General features: G+C 34.0%; 1 protein-coding gene across 1 annotated transcript; it reads right to left on the bottom strand.

Annotated features, from left to right (window-relative positions):
* Positions 1–42: 42 nt before the first annotated feature.
* Positions 43–11,082, bottom strand: LOC133524198 (protein lap1). Its single transcript, XM_061860078.1, has one exon. It carries the CDS (start codon positions 9,626–9,628, stop codon positions 6,911–6,913), a length of 2,718 nt encoding a protein of 905 aa, XP_061716062.1. The 5' UTR covers positions 9,629–11,082; the 3' UTR covers positions 43–6,910.
* Positions 11,083–12,030: the final 948 nt, after the last annotated feature.

The raw sequence follows: 12,030 nt of genomic DNA, 5'->3' as shown, positions 1-12,030 counted from the left end.
ATAGCATATTTAGGCAGTAGGTATAATATAAAATAAAATAAATACAGTTTCAAACTCTTTATTAAACCCTATACTCTACTAACCACTGAGTAATCATACATAGCAGACAAAGCGTAATAAAAACTTGATAAATACAAATGAAATACATACAAAATATCTACATTTACTTATCCTTTTAACGAATAAGATTATTGACTAAATTATACTATAATATTTCTCCTTTGTATAAAATAACTATCGCAAATTATTATTTTATAAGTCAATTATATTTTTTAATTTATAATTCGAATTGAGATGTAATGTATTTGTACAATACCCGTATAAACCTCTTTTTCTGAGTTCTATAAATTCTTTGATTAATTTTAAAATTTTCTATTATCAATTGCCATTGAATTCTTTCCAAAAAATCAACAATACATTTATTAAATTTCCAAAAATTATCATCATACGTTTTGGTCCTAACAAAGTACAAAAATTACATTTAGAGCAATAGAAAACATTAAAAAATATTTTATGAAGGTAGAATCAAACCAAGACCAAGTTAACTCATAAAGTTTGATGCTTAAAAAAACATTTGCAGTCTATGCTGTCAAATACGATTTATTACCGATTTTGCTTGGTCTGACTCTACATTTTTTTGTTGTTTTTTCAGGATTTTCAAATCATGTAATATTGCCGTTTATAATCGTTTCAGTACCATTCTAACACATCGTTAGCACTAGTTTCAACAAATATTTTGCAGGACACGAACGAGCTGACATGTTTTATGTCGCATTCACGGCACGACTATTGTGATCGTAAACACGTCTTAGTGCGAGAACCCTGACATGTCGTAAGATGCAACTCTAACCGCCCCATTAACGAGGCTTTTATATCCTTAGGCTAGAATAAACAGCCCAATAATTAAGAAAAATATTTTCGACATGAAAACAACAGTCCACTTGATTTATCTTCTTTTCATTTGTTACCCTACTCTGCTCTGCTGAGGTGTAGAGCTCAAATAATAATTTTCATCTACGTACTTATGCAGATAAGTTTATACAAGCTAATTTCAACGTTGTAAGAAATAGCCGCCATCTTTTGGGACAGTAAACTTTTAGGAAACGAAATTACATATGTATTTAATTTACAATTAGTATTGTTTTATTAGTCATCGAAATATAACATTTTTAACATTTTAAGTAAGTACTCTAATTAAATCTATGGCACAATAAATAAAATCTTTTATAACCTCATAAAATCACTATTACATTCTTAGAAATCTACTTATACCTACGTAGGTACCATCAGCCGTAAAAGTGCATGGCGACTATCAATTTATTCATTTATAATTTCTCCATGCAATTTCGCATCTCGCTGTACATTAATTGAGATAAAGCTTTCTGATCTATATTTTTTCTTACCAGAATGTTACTTGTTTTACGTTACGTATGTAGTATTTATGTACCATGTTTCTTATTCTAGTCTCAGTATTTGTTTTACTAAGCTACCATTAACCCTTACATTACCATTATCATACGTTACATTTCTGTGCCTATTTGTGTCGTTAATTAGTTACAGTAAGTCAGGTCCCCACTGAAAACCCGCACGAGCCTGTTTACGTGGCATTATGCTGTCGGGGTCCTTTTTATCGTCATTTTTTATGCTATATTTGTGTCGCAAATAAATTTAATTAAATTGATAATAGATGTTATATTATATACTAAAGAAAATATTTGAACCCAAAACTTTATTCTTCGCCACTGACACTAAATTTTATATTATTCTTTCTTTCTTTCTATAGCCCAGAAGCATAGATCAAAAGTTTTAAAATATTTATCGAATTTGTATTAAACCAAAGTTGTTTTGTATAGGATTTATATAGATTTTTTAAGAATATTTCACCTAAGACCTTTTATAGTTACATGGAAATAAAAACAGTTTACAGTGTATTATTAAAATTTGTTTTAGACCATATTTAAGAGCTGTACAATTTTTAACTAAGAGGTTCTGTATTTATGTAGTTACATTTACCGGACGTATAAAGAGTTAGTACGTTCGCATTGAAGTTTCCAACTGAAAATGACATACCTACATTTTTATTTTCTTTAAATGTTTACTTTGTACAAAGATCTTCTTAACCATTTATTTTGTAATACTAGTTTGTGCCTTGTATCAATTAATTTGCCAGTTCTTAAAAACATCAATATCTACAATTATATGATCGTTTTCATAGAACTAAACGCATTTAGACAATATGGTTAGATAAAGATGAGTTCATATACACTCTTTTTATTGTAAAGTGAGCTGATGAGTTAAGAAAATTATTCTCTAAATAACAATAACACAAAGTGCGATTTTAATCTGATATAGCTTAACATGTTGTCCCTTGTTGTACCAATAGGACAATCCAACAACTCTCATTTTGGACTATTTAATTCAATTATACTCAGACGTCGAAGAGCTACAAAAAAATTGGAATAAAATGAAAATACTATTAGGCATAAATAAATACAATCAAAATGGTCCATCACTTCTGAAAACACTTTTCATCCTTAAGACTTATTCGTATCATTCCCGCATATCAAATTTACGAGTATTTCTAATATCTAAATTGAAGTTAAATTTGTTTGAATACAAAACTGATAAGAGTTGATACTGCACGAAAAAAAAAATATTTATGAAAAATTATAACATTAAAAAAGCATAAGTGAAGTACATTTTGGTATTATTTTATAAACAACGGATGGTATAGATTTTTAATACCTATTCTATTATTAAATGGGTGGTTATTTTGATGGATGCAATGTGACAAACAATAGCTCTATATAAAAGTAGCAGAGATATTATATTAAAGATAATAAAATTGTAGATGAATAACATTTTGTCAGATTAGACACATTTTTAATAAATGCAGATATACATAATTTGCCCCATGGAAATGACCTGAGAATTAAGTACATACTATTTTTTTAGAGTTACATAATTATTTGATATAAAACAAGAAAATAATGATATGTTTTAGGTTTCAGTCTTCAGAATGTAGCGTTTTGTATTACATATGTATTACATTTAATAAAATTATGCAGAATGTAGTTTTACTTAAATAACAAAAATTATCATCCATAAAATATATGATTACATACATTGGTAAACAGAATAATGCTTAAATAGATCCCGTTTTTTACGAAAGGAGGGACATGCTTTTCAAATAATTCTAAGTCTTCAATCTACATGAGTACCTATTCTGTAATTAATTAATATCTCAGTTAAATTGACTTATAAACTTATGTAACTTGTAACTTATGCTTTAGGAAAAGCAATAAATGGTAAAAGCTTTGTTATTTATTGTTAACATTATGGACTGTTATAATTGTAATAAGTGATGTATTTTATTGTGTTTGAGGTCCACCTTTGTGCAAAATCTTAAGTAGCTATGTGCTTTTTAAATGCGGCGTTTACTAATTGTACAATACCTATACGTAGACTAATTATCTATATTTCAAAATATGTATCATTACGGAAATAAATACCTTTTTATTATTTAGAAATCTATCCAACTAATAAATGAATAATTTCGAACAAAGAAATTGATATAGTTGGATCGGATTTTCTGAGATAAAATACGAGGACATTAAAAAAGGTATATTATATTCATTTAAAGATAAAGTTAAATACTTCAAGTTAGAAAACATATTATAAAAATAACCCTGCTTTTGTTTGCCGTAGTTGGGTCATAAATGTTAATTTCTAAAGGGATGGGGATTTTGAGAAAAATACAAACAGGAAAACTATATAACTCGACTAATACCATAATGCCATGATATATATACTTGAAACAGGTACAATTTCAATGAAACCACATATTGATTGTAACAATAACCTGCGGTTTGAAAGATTTATGTTAGACATAATAACTACCTGCAATAAAACTATGGACAGTTTTAGTAAAACTCATGTGTTCGTTTTATTGTTTAAAACTACTCGTCAATTGAAACATTCAAAGAATTTAAAAACACTTGTTACTATGAAATTATTTGAACTAAAATAAACAAAATTTGTTGTATTTTATATTGGTCCTACAAATTCTAATACGTCTTAACCATTGCAAATGTACTACTCATAACTGTACAAGTTCTACTATCACTTACATACTTCTTAATCACATTTGTGTGGTTACACCACAAATCAGGTTTTTCAACTACATATTTTAATTTTAGCTTTTAACCTTTTATAACTGAAACGGCAACAGATCAGGCAAAATTTATACCAGATATAGATAGTACCCGTGTCTGAGGACACGTCAAACATATTACGAATACAAAACTATTTACATTGCAATAAGAACGTAGAATAATTTTGACGCTCTTATAATGGTCCCAATGTTTTTAATTTCGATTAGAGCTTTATGTACCAAAATCCGTATAACTTAATTGCATATTGACTAGAATATTTTAAAGAGTTGGTTTATACTTTAGTAATTTAAACTATTTACGTATGTTTTTTTATGTATTTATGTTGGAGCCGTATTTTCACTTCAAAGATATACAAAAATCATAAAACTTAAGTTGTTATTGTCCCGTAGGTACTGTACCCCTTATAGTGTAAATTTGATCGACATCATAACGTGACGAACGCGTTTCACGCGTTTGCGTTAAGTCTCATTTTGTATAGGATTTTGAGTTTCCAAAACGTCCCGCTTGGCGCGCTCTTTCTAAATCCAATACAAAATGAGACTAAACGCAAACGCGTACGTCACGTTTCGAAATCGAATTTATTTACACTAGGGGTACTGATAGGAAAAGTCGATTACGTGTGTTAATTTGACAATGGCACAATTAATATTAATTAACATTTAAATGGAAAAATACCCAAGTAATTATTGCGACGTCATCTCATAAAAAATAATTAAATTTAAATTTACAATTAAAGCATTACATTCAAAAATAAACTTATATAAATATAAACGTTATCTAATTGTGATAAATCAGGCTTAATACTTAATTGCATGTCACAATAAATTCTTCGGCAGTTGAATTTAATTAAAATAGTCGACCTATTTTTACATGGTATTGTATTATAAACATCGCTCACTGTATTACAATTGCCTAATGTGAGACGGAGAGTTGTCCATTGATATATTTTAAACCTAAATACGAATGCTTAATTATTTATTTATGGACTAAAAAAAAAATTGGGTTCTAGCGGCCAATTTGAATTATCAGGGGTTTCCCAACTAAGCAATACCATAAACAAAACTAGGCTGCATCTTTCTTACATTAATAGTAGTTAACAGTTTTATGAATGAATCTAAAAATTAAGGAAATTGCGACCAATTTTTAATTAAATATACCTAGGCCCTGTAAAAAGTTAGATCTTCATTAATGACCGTGCGTCTATCGTGGTCGTGGCCACATTTGTCTTTTTGAGGAAAAAACCATCTGTTTCAAAAACTTTATATATATATATATTTAAGTAGAACAGCCGCGGTTTGCTGACCCCTGTCAAAGACAATTGCGGCCCTGATACGCCATCTGGCAAAACATATATACGTACAGAAATATAGTAATGAAATGCAAAGATAAGAGTTAGTTCCAATACACAGTAAAAATTAAATATATATTTGAAGTTAGTTCTATATACAATACAAACATCATATCACATGAGACAAATTTTACAAAAATATTTTTAAAATGTTTAGTGCAAGCCTTCATTTCAAGATTGTAATAGATAAAATGTAAATAGGCAATGCCTGCCCAGAAAACTTTATTATAAAAAGTTTTATGGGTGATTTCGCTCGCCCAATTTCGGGAAGCGGACGGATTGTCAGCCAAATGTTTACGGAATCAGAGCAGTTAATAATAGCAATTAACAAAATTTGGGTGAACACAAGAAATTAATTCTGTACTTAATTTTTTTAGGGGTTTACTCTGAGTAAAACCTTAGTTTTTTATAAGCGCCTTACAAAAAAAAAAACTCGTGACGATATAAACGATAATTCAGAAATATTTTTGGTACTTATAATAATCAGCGGACAAAATGTTTGTGTTCATTATAGTATTCATGACTGCAGGTCGCTATACAAATTTACCTTCTTTTAGAGTGAACAAATTTTTAGCAAGGCAATAATTGAGGTCTCGGATCCATACATTTTATACAGCACTGGGACCTCTTTTTCGCATACATCATAAATTGTAATGCCACCGAGTGAAACTCTTAAAGTATGCAACTTTGTATAGAGATTTGCAGTTTTAAGTATTATTGCTGACATATAGCTGAGCTTCACAACTTTCCGTGCAGGCTTTATTTATCAATTTGATTATTACTTTAACAATCATATCATATTCATAACAGTATAATTAATGAAACAACATAGTTGTTACACAATGTACTAAACCAGTACCTACGCTGTCACCTAGAGTGCTCGTTTTTTACAGTTTGCCATATACATATATATGCCATAAATCCTACTCAATTTAATTAAATAATTACTCTATTGTAGCTGCAGTCACTACTTTGGCATCAATGACAATAGCTACGCCAGCAGCCACATTTTTCTGACTTTTAGACAATCATGATCAATTGGATCAGTGCCCGGAAGTAATGATTTGCCAGTCGTTGTACACCACAGCTTGTCACTATCGAAGTACGCAATGGTTGGTTTTTGTTTCCGAGCACTGCTCTAAACGTATGAAGCACTCACATCGCACTAAAGAACTAGTCATAAAAATATTCCTTTGGACACATTCCAACAATAAAATCCACCTTGTAGCACCTCAGTATTTCCTTTTCAACTTCAACGTATGAAGGTATCACATTAAAATTGCACGTCTAGAAAACAGACATCAGATCACTAACACTTGCCACTTACTTGTTATTGATGATATGGGCAGGGTTTTTGTAAGATCTTCTGTTTTCCTTTCATTAAACACTATCCACCCGTTCCATTGAAATATTGAGCGTGTTTCGTGTAAGGAGCTACTACATGGTAAGGCGGAGGCTGGCCTCTACCATATACTGGTTCAGACATTGCACTGCTTGGGCTGTGGCGATGGCTTATCACGCTCGGTGGGTTTGACGGAGCTCCGATTGAAGGACTTGGTATAGCGTCATACAAATCATACATGTTAGGTGTTGAAGGAGCGTGTACATGATTGTAACTACCGTCATCCGAAATAAGTGGTGTGTTCGTCATCCTGTATGGATTAGTAGTATTTGTATGCCCTGTTGGTGAATACAATTCTGGCGACTGCGTAGGGATGTAAGTAGGACTTGAGGCTGACATTCCATAAATATTGGCATTTGGAGATGATGTAGAATAATGATGACTTTCTACAGGGGGGCCTGGATAGGCGCTGCTGTAGTTACTCAAATTAGGCATAGTTGTCGAGCTGACGACCTGGCTAATAGTGTGTACTCGCGGATTTGGCGCATTGCCATGAGGGTGATAGCTGTAACAGTCATAATTGCTTTGGCTGTAGTTCTTGTCATTAGCATAACCATAGCTCTCAGTTTCATAAATTCTTTCATGGTGATTTCCTTTCGTTATGGGATGTTCTCTTCTATGGTAAATGGCCTCAAAATTTTTAGCATTGTCTATTACGGGTCTGTGATTATATGTGTTGTCATCAAAATGTGTTGATATTATGGTTTCATTATTTGACCGTCTATCTTGAGAGGTTAAACTTAATCTTTGTAGTTGACTGTGTACCCTATTGAAATTGCTTTGGTAATTATTTTCATTGCTATTATGATAATTCTTAGGTTCCATATGGGTATATACATTTTGAGGTACTGGAACATTATTCCTATCAAGTTCCTGTCTTGAAGAATAAACTTCAGTATTATGTTCATTCCCAAAATGTGATTTTTGTGACATGTTATAGTGATTAACAGGTTTAAAATCATTATCCTCATCAACATTGTTATCAGGGTACAATGCATGATCTACACTTTTATAGGTCTTTTCTAGATCAAGAGGTCTGTCATATGCATTATCCGGTGTAACATTATCATAGACAGAAACCTTCATAGGATCAGTATTGCCATCTGTATTATCCTTGCCATCTTCAATTTCCTTCTTGTTATCTGATGCAAATCTCTGCTGTAGTGTAGGTGTTATTTTAGCAGCTTTGATTAATACAGTATTTTGCATTGGAGGAGACACATCTTGTGTACCATCTTTGTGAATATTTCTGGCATGTTTGGCCAGAGCCCTTAACTCTTTTGGATAAGGTGTTGGCGCTCTTCTTAACTGACCTGGCTTTTCAGGTATTTTAGGTGCTACTTTCATGTCTACAAAGCTAATATGGCGTGCAGACGGCTGAACTTCTGCATTTTCAGATTTGTCATTCTCCAATTTGTTTTCAATGGGGGTCAAAGGCACTTGGGGAAAGAGGAAACAAGTGAGGACTTGCTCATAGGTTTGTGGATCCACTTCAGAATGCATAGGCACAAGAGGTTTGCTTTGATTCTCAGACAGCCAAAGGGCAACAAGATTATCACAATTCAGTAAGGACTGAGGAAGGCTGTTCAGAGAATTTCTCACTAAGTTTAGAACTTTTAAGGAGGAAAGGTGACCAATTTCTGGCGGGACCTTAGTCAATTTATTTGCTCGCAATGATAATACTGATAATCTTGAACAACTTCCTATCTCAGGGGGTATTGCTCTTATCATGTTGTCATCAATATTGAGATATTGTAATTTTCTGAGCAGACCAATAGAAGACGGGATTTTGTCTATGTAATTGCACATGAGCATTAACTCCTCTAGATTTGAAAGCTGACCTATACTCTCTGGGATAGAATACAGCCTATTATTGTCCAATTTTAGTGTTGTCAGATTGCCAAGTTGACCGATGCTGTCTGGAAGCTGAGTGAGAGCATTTGCTGATAAACTTATGTCCATTAATTTTGAACAGTATCCAATTTCAACAGGAAGCTCTTCGATCATATTATTGCTAGCTTCCAAATGTATCAAGTTCTCCAAAGGTTTGATTACACTAGGTATACTTGTCAGACTGTTGTTGTCGATCCACAGTTCTCTCAGCTTTATAAATCTTCCAATTACTTCAGGGAATTGTTGGAATTCATTCTGACCTAAATCAAGTCTGAGAAGTTCAGTTGAGCGAGACAAAGATTTAGGTAAAATCATTAAATAATTATCTCTTAACTCAAGTATACGTAAATTAGCAAGTCGTCCAAAATTACCCGGTAGATACTCAAGGTAGGTATCGTTTAAATATAATTCTTGCAAAGCAATTAGATTTGTGATGGCATCGGGAAGTTTTTCCAAAGGGTTAACACATAAATCTAAGAATGTTAAATACTTCAGGCCTTTCATGGTGTCAGGTAACGAGGCGAGTGTGTTCCTGCTGATGTTGAAATGGTGAAGGTTGACCAGGGAAGAGATGGCCGTAGGGATTGCTTGAAGCTCGTTGTCACTGAGATCCAGGTGCTTCAGGCCATGGCACATGAACAGTTGGCGCGGCAACTCGCTAATTCGGTTGCTATTACATAGTAGAGTCTCGAGCGTCCTTTCATAGACGAACACTTCCGTAGGAACGTCCGTCAAGGACTGGTGGGAATAGTCTAACTCGCACACATCCTCCACCCCCGGCCTCACACAACACAAAAAATCGAAAGGCATTGTACAGAAAGGTACTTTCCATACACAAACACAAATTTACAATATTCGTTCCATTGAACAATTCACTCGTAGCCCTTACTCGTGTATAACAACATTGTTATTATCATACTGGTATAATACTTGATTATCTTAAATGGCACTGTATGTTATTGTATTAAAATTTGATGTAACAGGAAATAAACTAATTGAACCCCTCGATAATGAATCACTCAACTCAAAAAACTTGTGATTGACCTTCCCATCCCAACACATACTTATCCAATCTGACAGTTCACTTTTTTTTAGGCCTTGACAAGAGGTGCGTTCCAATAGCCACATCATTACTTGTTGTATTATATATAGTCTGACAAGCCATTTTCGCCAGTAGAAAAAAGCGGCAAATTAAAAAAAAATTGGCGCAAAGGGTTATTGTCCCATAGAAAATTTAATTATGCGCCTTTTCTACTAGTAGGTAAGGTCAAGTGTAAGCAAATTCGAAGACCGTGCTTCGCATAAGTCCGGAGGCCAAGCCAACCATTGTCCAAGTGTAAGCGAAGACGTAAGACATAGGCCGTACTCCGTACAGGGTTTTGCAACCTCTAGAGCTTTCCTGCGAAGCTCATTCATGTGAGGGCAAAGGCCGAGCTTCAGTAGGGGCTTAGTCATTGGCCATTGGTTCTTGTCAGAACCAGTACCAACGGCCACGAATGTCTTAAATAGCAAATTATTGTTTACGAAAACGGGACTTAATAGGGTAAGTTTTAAAATTACCTCTGACCAGACGTTTCAAGGACGGCGTTGTCCCCATGGTCTCAGAGAAGACTGTGTAAAGTTGACATCATTATTTTGACGTTGGAGGTAATTTTAGAACTTAATCAAACGCGATTAAGTCCCGTTTTCTTAAATAATAATGTGTCACAATTAGGCCAACACAATAAGATTTTTTCAACCTAAATATACGTGTAATCCAAGTTTGCTCCATTCCAGGAGGTGTGCATAAATGTTTCCTCTTTTGCAGTTTTTTTGCTTGTAAATCGACAACGGTACGGCCGACGGAAAATTTGTTCTAATTACGAGTATTAATTTAACTATATATTAACTATGTCCTTGCAATAAAATATATTGATTGATTCATTCATTTAAGGTACCTTAATAAAAAAAGGTCGTCATTTATTATTTTTGGTAAAATTATGTTAATAATCCGAAAACGCTTTCTTACCAGTGTCTGATCCACCAAGTGCTATTGTAATTGATAGTGGGTTCCTTCTACATCGAGTGGTTTGGCAATCAAAAGGAAAAAAATATCTCCTAAGGATCCCAAAATATATGCACACCTCCTGGGATAGAGCAAACTCGGATTACACGCATTAAGGACCAAATAAATGTATTAAAACAATTTCCAGCTTACTGGGAATTAATTCCTCAATACGCTATTTTTGGATCTAATTTGATTGGCCTAAATCGTGAAGGTTTAAATCGAGTGTTTTTAAAGGCAAAGTCTAAACAAGGCTTGAATTTGACCAATGGCCAGGTATGAATAGCTGGACGTCCGAAGCGTCCGATCGCGGCGCGTTATAATATAATACAACCAATGGCGAGGTGTGAGCAAGACAGCCCAGCTGCGAAAGAGGACAGCATGGATTTGTATCCATGGCCAAGCGCAAGTGAGGAAGTTTGCATAAAGTAGAAGGCCTGGCATCGCATAAGACCTAACGCCGAACTGCAAAAGAGTGGCTTGAAATCGAACCTATGTAGTCACGGTCCTCCTACTGCTCGGCCTTTGGCTTAACTCGAAAGCGCAACTTGATAAGACGCTTTTGTTTTTCGGCCTTCGCAGGGCCCTTTATTACACTTTGACAATTAGGTCGCAGGATCGCGGCTCTGCAGCAACTCGGCGTGGCCGATGCATCTGGTATGCAAGAGAACCAAAAACAAAATACGCTACAAAATCGGTAATCTACGTCGAGAAAATCGGTTGGCCACAAGCCCGACGGTAAGATTTTTTGGCCATGAGCTTTGATGGCCTCCGCGTAAGGTTGGAGATGTGCTTACGTGTCCTCACTCTCTTACGACCCTTCGTTATTAGATGGGTACTTGCACACGTATCAAAAAGTTTCGTGTACATAAGTACTACACTACGACTGCGATGCTGATGCAGCCTGCGCGTTTTTTTTCCCTACGATTTTGGTGCCCCCCTACACGTGGTGCCCTAAGCAAGTGTTTATTTTGCTTAATGGTTAATCCGGCACTGTCTCCATGTACCAAAAAATGTCATCAAAAAACCTTAAATAGGTGGCGCTACAATACCTAGAATACTTGAACAAAAAAATCAAATCATAGACAGCGCACTTCACTCCGTCAATAACGCCTAGGTTCTTAGCTACTATAGCGCTACTCTGGAGCAAAGAGCATATAATCACTAC

This window comes from Cydia pomonella, chromosome 13 (assembly GCF_033807575.1).
Source record: "Cydia pomonella isolate Wapato2018A chromosome 13, ilCydPomo1, whole genome shotgun sequence".
NCBI lineage: Eukaryota > Metazoa > Arthropoda > Insecta > Lepidoptera > Tortricidae > Cydia > Cydia pomonella.
This window is presented reverse-complemented; position numbering and strand designations above follow the sequence as displayed.